The sequence below is a fragment of the Balaenoptera borealis genome (genome assembly GCF_965194805.1).
Source record: "Balaenoptera borealis genome assembly, chromosome: 4".
Lineage (NCBI taxonomy): Eukaryota > Metazoa > Chordata > Mammalia > Artiodactyla > Balaenopteridae > Balaenoptera > Balaenoptera borealis.
Window position 1 is genome coordinate 148,577,041 of NC_138861.1, and position 20,564 is coordinate 148,597,604.

At 53.4% G+C, this 20,564-nt stretch overlaps 1 protein-coding gene across 1 annotated transcript; it reads left to right on the top strand.

The window, feature by feature from the left end:
* Positions 1 to 165: 165 nt before the first annotated feature.
* NOP14 (NOP14 nucleolar protein) lies at positions 166 to 20,564 on the top strand. The gene is made up of 18 exons (XM_082391245.1): positions 166 to 412; positions 2,741 to 2,875; positions 3,374 to 3,515; positions 6,669 to 6,811; positions 7,676 to 7,810; positions 8,519 to 8,641; positions 9,423 to 9,554; positions 10,298 to 10,556; positions 11,380 to 11,510; positions 12,087 to 12,172; positions 13,059 to 13,194; positions 14,412 to 14,513; positions 15,415 to 15,568; positions 17,022 to 17,181; positions 19,161 to 19,308; positions 19,821 to 19,939; positions 20,084 to 20,239; positions 20,442 to 20,564. The coding sequence occupies exons 1-18, from the start codon at positions 218 to 220 to the stop codon at positions 20,539 to 20,541; spliced, it is 2,556 nt and encodes an 851-aa protein (XP_082247371.1). The 5' UTR covers positions 166 to 217; the 3' UTR covers positions 20,542 to 20,564.

Genomic DNA, 20,564 nt, shown 5'->3' on the forward strand with positions numbered 1-20,564 from the left:
CGCGGCCTGCTGGGAGTTATAGTCGCTCAGCCTGCGGGCGGGTAAGCTGAGCGGGGGCGTGTCAGTATTTTACCCAACGTTCCTACGTCTCGCTGGCTCGGTTATCGCGAGACGGGGGCGGCATTCCTAGGCTGCTGGGCCGCGCGTGTCTCCAGAGGGTGCCTGCGCTCCGGCTGCCACCTCCTCGTCAGCGCCCTGAGGTGCGGCGCGTGTTGCCATGGGGAAGGCCAGGTCCGCCGGAGCGCGCGGGAGGGCCCCCGGGGCCCCGGCGGGCGCTCGGGGCGGCCGGGCGAGGCCCCGCGCCAACCCGTTTGAGGTGAAAGTCAACCGGCAGAAGTTCCAGGTCCTGGGCAGGAAGACGCGCCACGACGTGGGGCTGCCCGGGGTGTCGCGCGCGCGGGCCCTCCAGAAGGTGAGCGGGGCGCCGGGCCCTCCGGGGTGGGTCCTCTCGGCCCCGCCTGCCAGCCGGGACTACCCGCGGCCCTGCTCCTCGAACCCCTGCGGCACCGCGGGGCCGCCGGCAGGCTTGGGCGAGCTGCGGACTGACTTCTCGGTGCCTGTTTCCCCTTCTGTAAATCTGCCATGATGGTGGTACGTACATCCTAGGGCTGCCGGGAGGATGGGAAGCGTCCACTTAGAGTCCTCGGGACAGCGCCTGGAGCAGTGAGACGTCGTGTGTCGTGTATGCCGCGTGTCAGCTGGCCTGTTTTCATCTTCGTGCGTCTGCTCCCGCGTGGGCGGGGACAACATTCCCCTGCAAAACCGCCGTCCCTCCTTGGAGACCCACACACAAGTCCAACTCAGGCAGAGTTCGTCACTTCCGCGCTGCCGCGGCCCCCGTGCGAACCTCTTACAACCTGCCCTCGTTGAGACTTCGAGCTCTGCTGGTTAGGGACAGGGTAGGGGATTACATGGGATGCTCAGTAGATGTTTGAAGAAGGAATGTATCGCTCCTTTGAAGCGCACAACCTTGTCCCTTGCAGGGTAACTGAAATGCTGCCTTCTTGGAAAGTCTCATAGCCTCCAGCTTATTTGTGCTTACGGTTCCAGAGTATTCTGTACTTTCAAATTCAGTTCGGGTGGCATTCTCTATGCAGCTTCTGAGACATGCTCATTGGTTTGTTTAACGATATTTATTGTTACTCTGAGGAGGAGACATTAGTAAGTTAGTGAATAAATTAAAGCACAGAAAAGTCAAGTAAATTTCCCAAGGTCACACAGCTGGTAAAGGCTGGGGTTTGCACTGGGTTTGGACACCTGTGAAGCCTTTATGTGCCACTGAGCACTTGCGTTTAAGCTGTGTTCTGGCAGGTGGAGAGGTAAAGGTAAAGTAACACCTGGCCCTGCCTTCATGGGCTCATAATCTGTGTTCTGTGCCACAGCATGTAATCCAGTTGATCTTTTTTAATATATAAATTTATTTATTTTATTATTTTATTTTATTTGTTTATTTATTTTGGCTGAGTTGGGTCTTCGTTGCGGTGCGCGGGCTTCTCATTGCAGTGGCTTCTGTTGTTGCGGAGCACATGGGCTCTAGGAGCACGGGCTTCAGTAGTTGTGCCATGTGAGCTCAGTAGTTGTGGCGCACGGGCTCTAGAGCGCAGGCTCAGTAGCTGTGGCTCACGGGCCTAGTTGCTCCACGGCATGTGGGATCTTCCCGGACCAGGGCTCGAACCCGTGTCCCCTGCGTTGGCAGGCGGATTCGTAACCATTTCGCCGCCAGGGAAGCCCCAGTTGATCTTTGGATTGAATCAAACATCGTCCTTATTGCAAGGAGCTGGCAGTAGTAGTAGACGAGACGAAGTTGCAGCCGACTCCGATGCACCGCTGCATCACACACCCCAGGGCGGGCTTGCGGGGGCAGACGTGGGGATGGGGACTGCATGGGCTCCAGAAGAGGCATGTTTTCCTTTACCACGCAGGCCTCAGTTTTCTCATTTCTCCTTAAGAGCCTGAGGTAGGAACTGCCATTCTTTACCTTTTACAGGTGAGGCTGTAGGCGCTTCCCGAAGTCCTCGCTGGGAGGTGGTGCCGCTGGTGGGATTCTGAGTCCTCACTCTCGACTGCACCTCCTGGGCATCACGTGCATGTCCATGAATGACCCAGAAAGTGCTGAGAGTATTGGTTTGGGGCTACACGTAGATTTTACCAGTAGACAAATACACAAATACAGAATCTGCAAATAACAAAGACTGACTGTATATACACATAATGGCACGTATATAACAGGCAAAGAGAAGATAGGCAGTGCTGCTGCAGTCTGTGCCTGTAATCGATCTGACATCGTCATTGACGTAAATGGCCTCTCAGCTGATTGTTCCCTGCTTCCCTTACTCAGCTAGAACCTGAACTCCTCTGGCTTCTTCACCTGGGTAGAGTGACCTCTGCTTTTTTTTTGGTTGTCATTTTACTTTAACCTTTGGTCTTAGGCGTGGAAGTACTAACACACACCCTAGTGAATCCCCTGGTTCCAGACATCATCCTCTTTGCTGCCATTGTATGGCAGCGACCCGGTTTCTCCTCGGTAATTGAGATCAGTCTTTCCAGCCAGTAGATTGGCGTTTTTTGGACTGTTTGTCTCAGTGGCCTGAGGCGTAGAAAATGGCATTTTCCAGTTCCTTAGAGCCAGCATTGTGTCCCCTTGTGGAAGCACCTCCCCTTTGGGGACTAAGACTGCCAGGCCATGAGAGCTCAGAGTTGCCAGGACCCATGAGAGATTGTTCTATGATCTGTTTTTCAGCGCACCCAGACTTTGCTAAAGGAATACAAAGAAAGGGATAAGTCCAACGTATTTAGAGATAAACGCTTTGGAGAATACAATAGCAACATAAGCCCAGAGGAGAAGATGATGAAGAGGTTTGCTCTGGAACAACAGGTATGGAAAACAGTCTTTTGCTGTAGTTTTACACAGAAGTCAAATACAAGGAGAAGGCCGTTTCCACCTTATTTGTTTATACTCTTGTGAGTACACAGTGGGTGGGTCTTCAGTCGTGTATCTTGCCTGTCTAGACCAAGGGGGAAGCAGCCTCTTGCACATACCAGTTAGGTGGATAAATACCTTAACCAGAGTGCCCGGCACTGACGCGTCCTGGGGTTCTGGACTAAACTGCTGCCTTCAGCTGGGTCGAGTGGATTGTGGAGCATTCCTGGTGGGTAGAGCTGCACGATTTCCCAGTGCCTTAGGGTGGCCCATTAATTTATTTACCTTCTGTGGGTTCTGTTTATATCCGAATCGTTGCTCAAATGACCCAGAATAATCTTAAAGCTACATTGTCACATTGCACAAAAATGGGAAAAAAAATAATTCTTTTTTTGATGTTAAATGGATGTGGAAATTTTAGGAGACTGATTTTCGTTTTTTCTATTCTGTCAGCGACAACACGAAAAAAAAAGCATCTACAACCTAAATGAAGATGAAGAACTAACTCATTACGGCCAGTCTTTGGCAGACATTGAAAAGCATAACGACATTGTCGATAGTGACAGCGACGCCGAGGACCGAGGAGTGCTGTCGGGTGAGGCCTGGGATCAGGGGCAGTCTGCTTAGCCCTGACGTTCTCTCTGCCCTGCTTGGACACCTAGAAGATGCAGGTGGAGATCTTCAAGAAGGTGTATATGTAGATAAGGTAGACAGACAGCCTTCTGTCTGTCTATCACAGAAAGCACTTCAGTATCCCTCCTCTTGTTTCAACTTCACCCCAGCTCATTTTACCCATGAGCTCAGAGAAACAATATGATTCGTCCAACCCGTGAGTCAGAGTTGTGGGTAAAACCCACCTCACTGACCCCTAGGACAGCTCTTCTGTACTAACCCACAGTGCTTTGCTACCACTGTTATCAGTTCTGACCCAATGTGTGTACTAACAGTGTTTACTTAGTTCTTTTAGTCTTTGTTTACTCTGGAACTGCTTATGACAGTTTTGTGGGGGAAGTAACATTGAGCTTCTTCTTTTTAATTTCTTTTTTTAAATTTATTTATTTACTTATTTCATTTTTGGCTGCATTGGGTCTTCGTTGCGGCACACAGGCTTTCTCTAGTTGCAGCGAGCAGGGGCTACTCTTTTGTTGCAGTGCACAGGCTTCTCATTGAGGTGGCTTCTCTTGTTACAGAGCACGGGCTCTAGGCGTGTGGGCTCAGTAGTTGTGGCTCGCGGGCTCTAGAGCACAGGCTTAGTTGCTCCTCGGCATGTGGGATCTTCCTGGACCAGGGCTCAAACCTGTGTCCCCTGCATTGGCAGGCGGATTCTTAACCACTGGGCCACCAGGGAAGTCCTGAGCTTCTTATTTATAGATAATAACGAAGCGGATTAAATTGTGGCATTAGTTAACACTGATATACAACTGAACTGAGTTAGGACTCGGTTCAGGTCTGATCATCTTGGGCCCTTCCATAAAGTTGGGGTCATGTCGTAAGTTCGCATCCTTATAAGTTAGAATATCCCCTATTCAGCATCTTCAGAACAAAGCTGCACAAAACTAAAACTGACTCAGCGGTTTTTCTGGTGTGTGGAAAGCCAAGCCGTTAAGCCCATGCCTGCCTTTTGGTCTGGGTGATGGGGGGGCAGAAGGCCTAGGAATTAGGGTGGCCTGTGGTTCTGTCCACAGCACCGGGAGGTAGACCACGACTCTGCTGAGGCTTCGTGGTTGAGGAGGGAACATAGTTCATCTTGAGGGCCTTTCTCTTCGCACTTTCCGTTGTTCAGGACTTTCTGTGCACGCCTCGCTTTAAACATGTTCACCTTCACTGTGACTGAAGGGGACTGCCGTGACACCTTCACGTTCGGCGGCCTGGTCATTCATCACAAGGTGTCGGCCTCGGCCTCGTTGGTACGATAGGCTGTGACGGTTGGCTGACGAGAGGAGAAGTTGGATTCCGCTTCTGCCAGGTGTTGGGTCCTGGGGACTCAACTGTTTATTTGAGGTTTCCTATCCTCCTCTGATCTTTAGTATGAGCTCATCAGAATCCAGGTAACTTGCACATTTCCAGGTAACCTCTTACATTTGAAAATAAATATATTTGCCGTACCTTTTAAAATGGATCATTAGGAAACATCCTATTTTGTTCAACTACATAATTTATATGTTCTCCTAGATTAGGAGAATTTCATCTTAAAAATCAACCCTAATTTTCTAATTAAATCCTATCATCAATATAAGCACACTGACGGATTTTTTTTTTTTTTCTTTTCTCCAAGAATCCTTTTTGGAATCTTTTATATAATACCACCTCGTTAGTTAATGTTTTGTAAATTTTTATTTTCAGAAAATATTGTAAACAATCTTGAATTAGTAGAATGCTAAATGATAGTGTTTTCTAATATGCTAAACTTTGCAGGAAGCAGAGGAATCACTCATTCACTGATCCATTTATTCAACAAATACTGGTTTATGTGCCAGGCAGTGCCCTTGGCTCTGGGGAAATAGCAGTGAGTAAAACCTACCTGCAGCTCAGTTTTCTGGGGAGACCCAGACAATAAACTAAATAATCACTAAATCCCGCAGGCCAGTCGGAAGTAGAAGTGCTGTGGGGGAAATGAAGTCAGGGCGGTCTGGGACACGCCAGGTAGTCCTGATTAGGGTCACGAAGGAGGTGGCAGTCGTGCAGGCCTCTGGTGGTGTCACGGTCTGGGACCAGCCAGAAGCCTGGTAACTGGAGGGGGCGATGGTACAGACAGGTGGGCCGGGCTCCCAGGGCCACGGGAACGATTTTGGCTTTTACTCAGGAACGGGAGCCGGAGGGACTTGAGTGGGGAAGGACAGAGTTGGCTAGGGCAGGCCAAGAGGTCTTCCTGAAATTCTCTCGTAGGCGCGGGAGGTGGAGAGGAAGCAGGATGAGCAGGGGGGTTTGGGGTACCTGTCAGATAGCCCAGGGGAGGCATCAGGAGGGCAGTGGGGGCCTGAGTCCGCAGAGAGCCTTCCCTGGAGGAGGGAGCTGTTGCGCAGAGGAGCGAGCATTGGCCTTTAAATCGGGCCAGAGTCCACTGCAGGGGGAGTGAAGGAGGCATGATGGGGGTGGCAGAGCGCAGGCGCGGAGACGGCGGGGTGTGGGCCTGACGGGGTTAGAGGGCTACAGGCAGGAGCTGTTTCTCTTACTGGATGAGATCTGAAGTCAGTTGCTTAGCATCTAAGCCTCTGTTTTCTCTTCCAAGAAATGGGATTTTTTAAGTTTCTTTCTATTCCAAAATCGATGAGTCCCAGTGTTTTGTTTCTGTCTTCTTCCCTGGTAGCTCTGGCAGCCTAGGAATCAGTGACTCTAGTTGCTGGCTCCGCCCCCTGCCCCCAGGACTTTCTGTGAGACACAGGGAGGGTGTGAAGTGGCCCTGGTCCTGGCACGCCCTCTTATGACTCAGGTGCCAGCTAGTTTGCGGCGTTTGCGCATCTTCCGTGAGGCGTTAACACATTGGAAAAAAGGTTCTTGGTGTTTCCAGTCACTTGGATCATAGCCGTTTGGTCTTTTTATGCCTCTGGGTTTTCTCGGAGGGGCTCATATTGGGGGGTTTGTGTCGCTGTGCCTGTAGTCTCACCGGCCGTTGTGGGTGAGAGTTTTCTCTTAAACATGGAGTCCCCTCTCAGGACCGTGCTTGAAGAAACGTTGGCAGAGCGACTGCAAAACCCACTTTGCAGCCGGGCCTGGCTTCACAGAGGGGTTTTCTGCTCTTTGTCTGCAGCCGAGTTGACGGCGGCCCATTTTGGAGGAGGCGGCGGGCTGCTTCACAAGAAGACCTCTCAACAGCAAGGCGAGGAGGGGGAACAGCCAAAGTCACGCAGAGAGCTGATTGAGGAGCTCATCGCCAAGTCAAAGCAGGAGAAGGTGCGTCCATTAACGTTCTCAATGTGGAGCAGCACCGTCCTGAGACACGCTGCTAACGCGTTTCAGGTTTTTTCTCCCTGTGCATTTTTAGGCTGTATTTATTAATATTTTCTATGGATTTAATAAAAAGCATTCACTTTGAATAGGAATACAAAATGCATTTTAAATTTCATCAAGCATGTACTTCCTTTTTTTTTTTTTAATTTTATTTATTTATTTATTTATTTTTGGCTGCGTTGGGTCTTTGCTGCTGCGCGTGGGCTTTCTCTAGTTGCAGCGAGCGGGGGCTACTCTTCGTTGCGGTGCGCGGGCTTCTCATTGCGGAAGCTTCTCTTGTTACGGAGCACGGGCTCTAGGCGCATGGGCTTTAGTAGTTGTGGCACGCGGGCTCAGTAGTTGTGGCATGCGGGCTCTAGAGCGCAGGCTCAGTAGTTGTGGCGCACGGGCTTAGTTGCTCCGTGGCATGTGGGATCTTCCCGGACCAGGGCTCGAACCCGTGTCCCCTGCATTGGCAGGCGGATTCTTAACCACCACGCTACCAGGGAAGCCCCAAGCATGTACTTCTGATGGTTTCTTGTGGTTTTGGTTTTGGGGTTTTGGTTTTGGGGGAGGGTTGGTTTTAGTGTTTTGGCACGTATCAAGAGTCGCAAAACATCACTGCTTTTGCTAACGGCAAACTGCTCAGAGCATCTAGGAGAGCAGTTTTACAGCAGGAAATTCGTTCTGCGTGATGGGATCCTGAGATGCTAATTTCTCGTGGCCTCTTTTCCTGTTGTCATGTTAGGCTGAGCGGTTGTCCAGTGGGGCCTGGACACCTGCTGGAGGCCGGCAGTAATGGGGTACATTTCTGTTCTTTTTCCCCAGAGGGAGAGACAGTCTCAACGAGAAGACGCCCTTGAACTCACAGAGAAGCTAGACCAAGACTGGAAAGAAATCCAGACTCTCCTGGCCCGTAAAACACCCAAGTCCGAGAGCAGAGGTGGAAAGGAGAAACCCAAGGTGGGGTCAGCACCTCACAGTCAGCCCGGGCTCACGACCATTGACCCAGCCTTTCTCTGCAGAAGAGGGGGAGCCAGGCGTCTGTTCTCCCTTTGAGAACTTAAGTTTTCTGTTAAACTTTTATATTGAGGTATCTGACGTGTGTTACATCAGGGTGGAAATAGACTAAAAGTTACTTCACTATCTACTCCAGAATAATGAAAGTAAATGGTTGTTTCTTGCTATGAGAAGACTTGGTATGTGTACTGATACATACGTTTACTTATTTTTCCTTCTGGACAATATTTGGTTCCTACCACATTGCTTTTAGTCTAAATTGTTAGAAAAGGTGCATTCGTTTGAGTTGCTGGTTTCTAGAAAATACTCGGATTTCACCAGATTACCTTGCCGTGTGGCCGTCTGCACATCTGTGAGTCGATCTTACTGTTGCTTCCCCCAAAATCCCATTTGGGGGGCTTAATGCCTAGATGAGCAAGGTTTAGTTTTCTTAAAGCAGATATACTTTGAGAATTTTCGAGGAGCAAATAGTTGTATATGACCTAAAGGCATCCTCGAGACTGATTAGAACAGGCCTCTCTCACACAAGAAGAAAAGGCTTAGGATGTGGTTTAGCTTCTTCCGTAAGGATGTCCAGCCACCACTGGGATGTGCAGGAAGCTAGTTATGCAGGTCTTTCCTTTAAAAAAAAATGTCTTCTTTCTGCCCTAGCCTGACGCATACGACATGATGGTTCGTGAGCTCGGCTTTGAAATGAAAGCACAGCCCTCTAACAGGATGAAAACGGAGGAGGAGTTGGCCCAGGAGGAGCAGGAGCGGCTGGAGGGCCTGGAGGTGTTTGGGGTGGGGGGGCAGGGGGGCGGGGGCAGTGCCGCTCTGGGAAGCGGCTACGACCACAAAGACCCTTTCCACTTTGTTTTGTTCGATGGGCTGAAGGTGTGCTGTGTTTTACCAGTGGAATCTTTTTAGCCTCTAAACAAGTTTATGTTTGTTTTACTATATTTTTAACTATAAAAGGAAAAAAAATACAGATAATACCCAATATAACAAATTAAAAATGACTTTCTTTCTAATCCCTTTACCTCAGAACAGCTGCTAGTGATATAGTGCACTACCTTCTCACCTTTTTTCTCTTAAAGGTTTTTAAACTTTCCTTACGTTACAAAACAAAAATGAAGTACTGCATACTGTCATGCATCTGGCCTTTTCAGTACCCCCCTCGTGGGCCGTCTCCTGTGGCCATTGCATGGTTCAGTGGGACAAAGTAGCTGAGCTGCTTGCTAAATGGCATGCAGACCTCAGTGTAAAGCGTCCTGTTCCTCTTCTGGGGCCTGGTGGTGAGTGAAGCTGACGGTTGGCCACTATCATTTGGCCAGAAAGCCCTCAGGGTAACAGCTTTTCCTTCCTTGTGACTGGAACATACTTCTGCCGCAGTATTTTTATTTTTGTTAAATAAATCTTCCACACGATGCTTGCCAAGGGTTTGCATGTCTGATTGAAGACTGAAAGCAGAAGGCAGGCCTGAAGCAGCTGCGACGGCTGAGGGAACCTGGAGCGTGCGTCCCTGCCACATGCTCACAGCATAGCAGACAGCTTTTCTCTCTTGCCTGCTCAGGCTGAAAGACTCCGGAGGATGCTTGGAAAGGAGGAGGATGAACACATTAAGAGACCAAAACACACGTCGGCGGATGACTTAAGTGATGGCTTCGTACTAGACAAAGATGACAGGCGTTTGCTTTCTTACAAAGTAAGATGTTTGCTTTCGTTTCCTTTTTTTTTTTTTAATTTAAAGGAACACATTTCCTGGTTTTTCACTTGATAGGTTTACCACAGATGGAAATTGTGAGTCTTTTTAGAAACAGTTTCTCTGTGGCTCTTTCTAAAGCTGGTGAGGTTTTTCGGTCCCAAGCCCCATTAGCTCTCTACCCCTCTCCCCTTTCGGAGCCTCGGCCCCGCTCGGGGCAGGAAGACAGGAGGGGGCCCGGGGTCTCGAGCAGAAAGGGTTCCAAGACGGGGAACTGGGTGCTCGCAAAACACTGGGTTATCTGGGGGGGTTGTCAGGGGTCACCCTCCGGTGTTGAGGTCCCACCACCTCCGCGTGCAGCCCACGTGCCAGGAAGCCCCCAGTGACCCAGCTGCTGCCCAGCCCCACGCGCAGCAGGGCTGCCAGGCGCTCAGAGCAGCCGGAGCCCACCCGCGGGGGCGCCGTCCGCATCCTGCTCCCCGGCCGAGACCAGCCCTGCCCAGGGGCCTGGCGGCAGGGCGCGGGGACGGCGGTTCCCAGGCCTTCAGCCCCGTGACGTGTAGCAGCCCCGAAGGAGGTGGGAGAGAGGCCCCACGCCCGCGGACAGTGCAGCACCGGGCCGCGTGTTCCTGGCAGACAAGTTGCCTAAAGCGTCTGTGCGTGCACGGCCCTCGGACACGGTCACAGGCTGTGCCAGCTGCTGTCCCTGAGGAGTGATGCCCCTGGTTCCCGCGTTCTGTTCCCAGGATGGGAAGATGAACGTCGAGGAAGAGCCAAGCGGGGAAGCCAGTAGCAGTGAGAGCGAAGAGGAAGAGGGCAAAGGCTCGAGCGCGGGGGACCCAGAGGAGAGCGATGACCCGGACGGCCCCTCGGGCCTGGAGTCTGATGTGGAGAGCAAGGACGGGAGCGAGAGGACCCAGGAGGAGCGGCGTCCGAATCCTGGGGAGCGGTCGACAGCCGATGACCGGGAGGCTGCCAGGGCCGAGCTGCCCTATACGTTCGCAGGTAGGCAGACAACTGGGGAGTGGCCGCAGTGACCTGGTGGCGTCTGCCTGACGGGCTGCGTCATGGAGTGGGACAGGGTGCGGGCCTGGACACACGGGCACAGCCCATCTGTGCTGTCCTGGGTGGCAGACAGGAACGGTCATCCTTCTCCGCGACGCCCCTGGGATCTGACCCGAGTGCTGCTCTGGGCAGCACGTCAGCCTCTGCTGTGTGACTGCAGCAGTCCTGCAGGCCGCCGGCGGGGGTCCCTGCCGCTTGACAAGTCGGCCCGTTGTGGGCCAGGGTGGCCGCAGAGCCGGGCTCAGGCCTCGTGACGTGGCACGTAGCACACGGTGGGCTGCTCTGTCCCACGTGCTCCAGTCCGCAGGCCTAAGCTGTCCTGCGACTTGAGGGTGTTTCCAGAGCGGTTGAACCGGTGGGTGGAGCTGGCTGCTGTGCTCGTGGGGCTCCTTCCAGCTTCCAGCCTGTTCTGAACGGTCCCAGCGGCCACCCCGCCCGTGCACTGTCCCCTCCGCCCTCCCCGTGTCGGGCATTGGCGGGATTCTGCCTGGAGGGGAGCTTGGGGTCATTTCTTTGTCGAGGCTGGTTGCAGGCAGCCCAGTTTCCTCGAGCCTCACCCTTGGCAGGCACGCGGGCACACGTTAGAAGCAGTGTGGTAATTACACAAAATGAGTGTTTCCATAAAATAGGCGGAAGTATTTCTTTGGGTGAAGTAAAAGAAGTTCTATTACTTAATTTGTGTTCAGTTTTTATCTCCGTTACCAGAAATGTAATTCTCATTTTACAAGTTAAGCGTGCAGTGTGTTTTGTATTTTTTTGATAGCTCCCAAATCCTACGAGGAATTGAAGTCTTTATTATCGGGAAGATCGATGGAAGAGCAGCTTTTGGTTGTGGAGAGAATTCAGAAATGCAACCATCCAAGTCTCGCAGTGGGAAACAAAGCAAAACTAGAAGTATGCTGGAGTCGTTTGTCTGCAGTGTTGGGAGTGTCGGGGAAGAGCCCTGGTCTGTGTGGGCGTCGTAACCGTGAAGCTGGTGGTCCCGAAGTGCACCCCGTGCTTACGGCCGCGAGATTTCACGGTGGGGTGCGGGTCGGGGGGCAGAGAGCCAGGCCTGGACGTGTGTCAGCTCCAGGGCCCACGGCAGGCCCAGGAGGAGGCCGCGCTGTTGACCTCAGTTTATACTGAGTCCACCTCGCGCACCCGTCACGCAGCAAAGCCAGGCTTTGGGGAAAGAGATAACTAGGGATGTGCCTCGTCCTCTTTGCGTAAAGGCCGCACGTTTACCGAACGAGGCGCCGGGCCGGGCGCGCTCCTGGTCCAGGACTGAGGTGTCGCCTGCCGGCCGAGGCAGCACACACCCGGGCCCTGTGCTCTTCGCTCCTGTGGCTGCCTTGGGTCATAGGCCCCCATGGCTGGCCCTGAGGCCCTCGCCCCACCCGGTGCGGGGGCACAGCGGGCAGGGCGTCCTGTGCCGCGGCTCCGTTCTGGGCTCAGCCCTGAGCTCTGGCCCCAACCCTGTTCCTGCAGAAACTGTTTGGCTTCCTTTTGGAATACGTCGGAGATTTGGCTACAAGTGATCCACCAGACCTCGGCGGAATCGATAAGTTGGTTGTGTAAGTGAAAACGGGGTGCGTTATCTGGAACGTGGGGCTGAGTTGAACAAATTTTGTGCCTTTTAGTAAAGTCATAAAATAACTTAGGAGTTACTAAGGCAGCCTTACAAATGGGCCCACAGCTCGCACAGCTGCGGTGATTTCCGTACGCCATCCTGCTCCTAAGTCATGTTGACGCGATGCTCCCGTCGCCCTAGAGATGGGACCTGTTTTTAACTGCAAACGAATCGACTTTAAGACAGTAGGGCCCCTTCAGGTTTATTTATATTTGACGGCTAATTTTCTGTTTCATTCGCCCGCCTGCTGCTGTCCTGCGCGGGGGCTCGGGCCGGGCTCTGCGCCAGGCCCCGTGAGAGCAGAGCGGCACGGTGGCTCCTGGCCCCGTGGTGGCTGGAGCAGGGCGCAGCGGGCAGGGTGCTGAGTTGGGAGGGTCTGCGAGAGCAGGTGCCTGGTGGCACCCTCGGGCTGGCCACCTGCACACCCCTCTGCCCCGTGCCAGCCTCTGCCCCCAGGAGTGCTTGGGAGGCACCACTGGGTTCAGGACTGTCGGCCACGTCTGGCCCTTAGAATATGCTTCCCGTGCTGTTACTTGTATAAACAGAGCTACTTCTGCCACCGCTACTGAAAAGTTATGACCAGGTTCTTAGCAAATAGCAAAAACGAATATAGGTTATTATAAAACACTATTAGGAAAACTACCTGGATCACCGAGACGGCCAGCCAGGTGTCAGTAAGAGGAAAAGTGCATTCATCCAGGGGCTTCCAGCTCTAGCTCAGTTGGCAGGTGACTTCACAGGAAGATGATAAACGTGGGTGGTTTGAGGGGGTTTTCTATGTTTTTGTTACCTACAGACATTCTCCCCTGACTTATGTCTCTGATTAACAGGCAGTTGTATAACCTTTGCCAGATGTTTCCTGAAGCTGCAAGCAGCGCCGTGAAGTTTGTCCTCCGAGATGCCATGCACGACATGGAAGGAATGGTTGAGACCACAGGCCGGGCGGCCTTCCCGGGCCTGGACGTGGTAAGCCGTGGGCATGTCTCATCCAGCCGTTGACCTGCGGCCACCAGCCGTCCAGTGTGCTGCCATGGCATGGAGGGGCTGGGGGCTTCGAGAGGGTGGTCTGCCCCAGAGCCTCCACAGCCATCTGGAGGGCACACTGGGCCAGGCCTGGGAGGACTGCTGACCTGTTAACAACTAGCTAACGTGTGCTCAGGAGCAAAGTTCCTGGTTTGATTTCTACGTGAACGGTGCCGTGTTTAGTCTTGATGGCAAACCCGGGGTGTATTTTCCTGAGGACCTGAACCTGTGGGCTGGTTGCTCCACCTGCTTGTGCACAGTGACCTCTGACCTCTCTGAGGTTTCGACCATTTGACAACAGCCGTGGGCCATGTCATCAGCTCTGGTCACTGAAGAAATACCGCTCAGTCCGTTCCATTTTCTGGTCTTCGTGTTGAAATGAACTAAGGGCGACTGGCAGGAGTGTAAAAGTCCGGCTTTATGTTGATGGGTCAGTACACTCTTCAGGAAGGCACCTGAGCCAGTGTCCGCGGCCTCGGCCCCTTTCTCTGTGTGACCTGGGGTAGGTGGGTGCCCGAGCTGTGGCCGAAGGTATCCAGCCTGCCTCCCCGGAGCTTGTCCCCGGCGAGGAGTAGCAGGGAGGCCAGTGGGGTTGGCAGGCTGCCCAGGCTTCCGTCCTGGGCTGCACGGGCCTGGCCTCTCTCCCGGCTGTAGGCGGTAGTGATGGCTCAGTGGTACCTGTCCGATAGGCCGGCGTGAGGATGCATGAGATGATGTTGTTACTGAACCAAATTGGGGTCCACCCTTGCCCAGCGCGCAGCAAAGCCAACCGACTGACACCGGGTTGTGGGGAAGGAAAGTACCGCGTTTACTGCAGGCACCCATCAAGGAGCACAGGCAGCTCGTGCTCAGAAGACACGGACTCCCTGATAGCCTTCAGGGGAGGGGTTTTAAAGGCAACATAAAGGGTGAGGGTCACAGGGTGTGATCGGCTCGTGGACTTTCTTCTGAGTGGTTGGTGCTGAGGTGACAGGGTGATGTTTCCGGGATCTCAGTATCAGCCATTTGGTTCCCACCCGTCTGGGGTCTAGTGCTCGTGGGCAGCCTGCGGTCACCATCCTCGGTGGGTGGTGGTCTTAGTTTCTGCAGAACAGCTCAAAGATATGCGTCAGGTTGTGTGTTTCCCTTCTTTAACCCGTGTGATGGCGCTTTCTTTCCAGCTAATTTACTTGAAAATTGCTGGGATATTGTTTCCAACCTCTGACTTCTGGCATCCGGTGGTCACGCCTGCACTGTTGTGTCTGAGCCAGCTGCTAACCAAGGTACGTCAGGACCTCCCCATCAGAGCCAGCCCTCCTTGGGGCTGAGCGGGGCCGTGGAGACTGACCCTCCTTGGGGCTGAGCGGGGCCGTGGCGACTGACCCTCCTTGGGGCTGAGCGGGGCCGTGGAGACTGACCCTCCTTGGGGCTGAGCGGGGCCGTGGAGACTGACCCTCCTTGGGGCTGAGCGGGGCCGTGGCGACTGACCCTCCTTGGGGCTGAGCGGGGCCGTGGCGACTGACCCTCCTTGGGGCTGAGCGGGGCCGTGGCGACTGACCCTCCTTGGGGCTGAGCGGGGCCGTGGAGACTGACCCTCCTTGGGGCTGAGCGGGGCCGTGGAGACTGACCCTCCTTGGGGCTGAGCGGGGCCGTGGAGACTGACCCTCCTTGGGGCTGAGCGGGGCCGTGGAGACTGACCCTCCTTGGGGCTGAGCGGGGCCGTGGAGACTGACCCTCCTTGGGGCTGAGCGGGGCCGTGGAGACTGACCCTCCTTGGGGCAGGAGTAAGAAAGGCTCGTCAACAAGGCTTGCGTAGCAGCTCCTTCCCAGAGCTCCCGGACGAGGTGGCAGAGGGCGTGACCCCAGAAAGCACATGAAGGCATCGTGTCTGATCTGGGGTTCTGTTCCCCTTTTGGCTTTAAAAGTCCAAAAAGCTCCGTTTTCCTTGAGGGGGCGTATGAGCGGTGCCCACTTGCTGTGGTGATTATCAGTGTTCCACTCCGGAAGGGTGGGACCTTACGATGACAGAGCTCTTCGCCTGATGGCGTCTCGCGCCTCCCCCCTGCCTGGCGGGGCGGCGCTCCCCTCCGTGCAGAGGAAGGTCGGGGCCCGCGGAAGCCAGGCGGCCGCAGTGCTCCGAGCGTTGTTCCCAAGAGGGCGCCGGGCCCTGTGTTCCTTTGCCAGTGTCCCGTCCACTCTCTCCAAGACGTGGTGAAGGGGCTCTTCGTGTGCTGCGTGTTCCTGGACTACGCGTCCCTGTCCCAGAGGTTCATACCTGAGCTTATCAATTTTCTTGTTGGGGTTCTTTACATCGCAACTCCCAACAAGCAGAGCCAAGGTGAGTCGATTCGAGGCAGTGTTTTCAAATGTATGACACTTGAGAAATTTTAAGACTTTTAATAGTAATTGGTATTCATTGTAGAAAGCTTAGGATATGGGAAAGTTAGAAAGAAGACAGAAAAATCTCAAGTCTATCATCCAGAGTAGCACCTTTTTTCCCTCTGTGTGGATGTATGTATATACCCGCATTTTGAAAAAAATCAGGATCCCACTTTATCTGCCCAGCACAGTAGCCCGTTTCCATGTGTGGGGAATCTGAGCTTAGTGTAAAGTACCCCCCAGATGGCAAGATTAACTACCAGAAATATATAAAATACTGCGGTTTACCATATTGACTGTGTGTTGAAATAATATTTGGGGGGGGGGAGAGTAAACAAAATACATCCATTAAGATTGACCTTTTCGTTTTTACTCGTTTTATGTGGCAGCAAGAACACTTTAACTTGCGTAGCTCACAGTGTATCTCTAGGTGGCAGCACCGCTCCTGTAGTTCCTACGACGTTCTCAGTGTTGGAAGGAGCTCGTGGACAGCAGTATTCTGAGAGGGTTTCAGCAGTGGTTGCTCTTCTGAACCATCACACCCTCCCCTCCCCTCCCCTCCCCTCCCCCACACAGGATGCCGACACGCCTCCCCACGCTTCCGCCCACTCGCGGCTCCCTCGCCCTCCAGGAGCTGCCCACCTTTGTCCCCTCGCTCCTCCGTGTCTAGAGGGTCTGCTTTCCCGGCCTTCTTTTTCCTTCCCTGCCCTTCTGCTTTCCCCTCGTAACCTCACATGGACACTTGCCTGCGTGTGGCTCTTGCCCCTGATTTCACTGAGCCCTACGCTGTGGGCTCCTCTCTGCCAGCCGTGAGGTGGGCACGGGGGGGCATCCACACCCCAGCGAGACGTCAGGGTGGCTGCAGTGCCGGGGGAGGGGCCCCGGTGGAGGGCACTGGACGCTGGAGTCGGGAGTGGCCAGCGGACTGGCTGTCGCCCGTACGCCCCCCTCCCTCTGCCCAGCCACCGCCCACCCTGCCGTGCCTGGACCGCACCCGGCCTGGCGCCTTCCCCGGCAGTCCCTTCCGTCTGCTTCGACTGCTCCTCTGATGACGACGGGGTTAAGTCCTGCTCGCTCCCCGGGTCTCTGGAGCAGGCCTTCTCTGGCCTGGTGAACTCTGCACCCTGCCCCACCCCCCCAGCTCTCCTGACAAACCCACCTCACCCTCCTCTGCTTTTCCTTTGTCCGTCGTTTCTTACTGATATTCAGTCTAGTCTGCCCACGGGGGCAGGGGCCTGGTCTGTGCTTGGACTTGGCCCAAGCACCCCTGTCAAAGCCGTCGCTTGTCTCTGGTGGTAAACACAGCGCGTGTTTGTTAAAATGAACCTCCAAAGGCTTCACCCCGCAGAGCCTGCCCTGCGAGCCCGGTAGCCTCGGAGGCCGACTCTGTCCCTGTCCCCCTTGGGATCCAGGTTACACTCTGGTGCGCCCTTTCAGAGCACTTGGGAAGAGCTCAGAGTTGCTCCTGGTTTCTGACGAGGAGGCCACGGCCACGTGGCACAGGAGAAGCCTCCCCCTCCAGTGGGCAGGAGGACTGAAAGCCCAGACTGAGACAGAGGCCAACCACACCAGGTACGTGCGGGCCCGGGGCTCTGGGCCGCGGCGCCACTTAGTCCTCAGAGAGGCCAGGCTGGGAGCCAGACGTGACCCAGCACCCAGCCTTGAAGATGCACCCACATTATCTCTGTTCACAGATGAAATGATTTTATACGTAGAAAATCCTAAAGGTTCCACACAAGAGCTACTGGATCTGATAAATGAATTCAGCAAAGTAGCAGGATACAGAGTCAACGTACTAAAGTCAGTTGTATTTCTGCACACAAACAACAGTCTGAAAGGAAATTGCAAAAACAATTCCATCTACAATAGCATCAAAAGGAATAAAATTACTTAAGAATTAGCTTATCCAGGGAGGTGGAAGACTAGTACGATGAAAACTACAAAACATTGCTGAAAGTAATTAACAGACATAAATAAATGGAAACACATCTGTGTTCCTGGACTGGGAGACATAGTCACCTCCAAATACCACCACGTTAGGGGTTAGGTTTCAACAAGGGAATTTTGTGGGGTCACATCATTCAGTCTGTAGTAGTAGAAGTAGAATGAGGAGGGGGCTAGGACTTTTTCTTGTAAGTCCTTCCATTCTCTGATTTTTAAAAAAATTATGGTTATTTGAATTTTTTTTGTTGAAATTTATTTATTGTGTTAAAATGCAGATAACATTTACCATCTTAACCATTTTTCTTAACCACATGTATGGTTCGGTGGCATCTTAAGTACATTTACACTGTTATGGAACCATCACCACCCTCCATCTCCAGAACTTACTCATCTTCCCAAACTGAAACTCTGTCCCCATTAAAGACTAATCCCATGCCACACCCCAAGCCCCACCGTCCTCCTCTCGGTCTGTGGATTTGACTCCTCTGCTGCATCTCATATAAGTGGAATCACACAGGATTTGTCCTTTTGTGACTTGTTTTACTTCACTGAGTGTAGTGTCCTCAAGGTTCATCCATGTTTAGCAGGTGTCAGAATTTCCTTCCTTTTTAAGGCTGAATCATACTCCATTGTGTGGACGGACCACGTTTTGTTGATTCATTCATCCATCCGTGGACACTTGGGTTGCTCCCACTTTTTGGTTATTCTGAATAAGGCTGCTATGGACATGGGGGTACAAGTATCTATTCCAGTTTCTCCTTTCAGTTCTTTTGGGTTTATACCCAGAGACGGAATTGCTGGGTCAGATGATAGTTTTATTTCTAATTTTTTAAGGAACCTCCATGCTGTTTTCCTCCACAGCTGTACCATTTTACATTTCCACCAACAGCGTATGAGGGTTCCAGTTTCTTCACATCCTTGTCAACACTTGGTAATTTCTGGATTTGTGATGGTAGCCATCCTCATGGGTATGAGGTGGTGTCTCATGAGTTTGACTTGATTTCCCCGATCATTAGTAATGAGCATCTTTTCATGTGCTTACTGTCCATTCATAATCTTTGGAGAAATGTCTGTTCACATCCTCATGGCCACTTTTTTCCATGAAAAAATAACTTTCCCAGAATGTGTGTTATTTTCAAGGTATATCTGCTTGATATTGGAAATAGTTTTAGTAATTTAAAAACTACAACGGGGTTTATTTAAGATGAGGGCTCCAGCCATTGTAGTGAGTCAGTTTTCTTGGGTTTCTCCCATGTATATGTGTTACTAAACTTTGATTTTCTTCTGTTTAAAAAAACAAAACAAAACACCAAGTACTCTTTCCAAGTTGTTGCTGCATTTCCCGCAACGTTCTTTCCTATTCAGGGAAGCAGGATGTTTTCTTTAACTCCTGATCCCATCAGCCACCAGTGGCCGCAGCCGTTGCCCAGGGTAGATGTTTGACCTCAGGGTCCTGCGGCTTGCCCAGGGTAGATGTTTGACCTCAGGGTCCTGCGGCCCAGGACCGCAGTGGAAGGTTTTCATCTTTGCCAAGATGATGGGCTTTGTTGGTGACTGGGAGGGGCCCTTCCTTCCTGTTGCCCTGAGGCCGGGTGTCACCCCTGCAGGCTGTCCTGCCTGGCTGTGTGTCTGGCTCTGGTGCGGCGCTGTGTGACCGCCTATGGCACCCTGCCCTCCTTCCATGACATCGTGCGGCCCCTGCGAGCTCTCCTGACGGAGCACCTGGCTGCCCGCAGCTGCCCGCCCGAGCTCCAGGTGAGGCCTCCCCTGGCACGGCCGTGTCCCAGAGTGGGGGCAGGTTGGTGGGCGTTTCTGTCACGGGTGTTCCAGCGCTGGGACTCAAGGCCGGCCGCCCCCATCAGCCTGGGCAGCGGCTCCAGGCCCCGCGCCCCTCCCCGGTCACTCGGGTTCTGAGGATGGTCCCACTGCCCTGGCACCAGGCAACAGGAAGCCGTGAAGGGCGCCTGCCTTTTGGCCTGGGGGCTCCCGTGTACAAAGGGGCTGGTCCCCATCGTGTACTCCCCACGTTCCTCTGGGAGAGAACATTCTGTTCTGTTGCTCGACGGGTCTGTGCGTCTGAAGTCCCGCCAGGCCAGACGCCATGAGGACGCTGCAGGAAGGTGGAAGCTTCGTGAGAGCCAGGCCTTCTGGGCACAGTGGCTCTGCACCTGCCGCCGCGGGGCCTAGGGGAAGGGGCGGCCCGGAGGGAGGGGCTCCGGAGGCCGCGGTGGGCAGGCCCAGCGGTGTCAGCTTTTATCACGTGTCAGGAGCTGAGTCGGAGCATTTTGACGGAAATGGAAAAGCAGCCGAAGTACTATCGGCCGCTGGTCTGTGAGAAGAGCAAGCCGGTGCCACTGAAACTGTTCACCCCCCGGCTGGTCAAAGTGTGAGTACGGAGGCCCCCCCAGCACCCCAGCCCCAGAGGGGCCTGGGGAGTCGGGGGCTGTGGCTGGGGGCAGCCTTGACCGGAGGCCTGGCAGGCTCTGGGTGCACAGACCCTGCGTCCTCAAGGCCGGCTTTGTACCTTCAGCCTCGAGTTTGGGAAGAAGCAGGGCTGCACAAAGGAGGAGCAGGAAAGGAAGAGGCTGATCCACAAGCACAAGCGAGAATTTAAAGGTGCCGTCCGGGAGATCCGCAAGGACAACCAGTTCCTGGCTCGGATGCAGCTCTCAGAGATCATGGAACGGTGAGGGGCGACGGGGTCTGGCAGGCGCCAGTGTGGGTGCTGGGCCGGGGGGAGGGCGGGCCGCTCCCCTCGCTTGTCCTCCATCTGTCCTGGGTGGAGTTGCAGGCCCCGCGCGGATGTGAACTGCTATTGGGTCAGATAGGAAAAAGGGCAAGATGTCCTCCAAAAAGTATCCAAAAATGGGCTTTTTTTTTTTTTAAAGGGATGCGGAAAGAAAACGAAAAGTGAAGCAGCTTTTTAACAGCCTGGCCACACAGGAAGGTGAATGGAAGGCTCTGAAGAGGAAGAAGTTCAAAAAATAAATTATGTTTTATAAATCAGACAA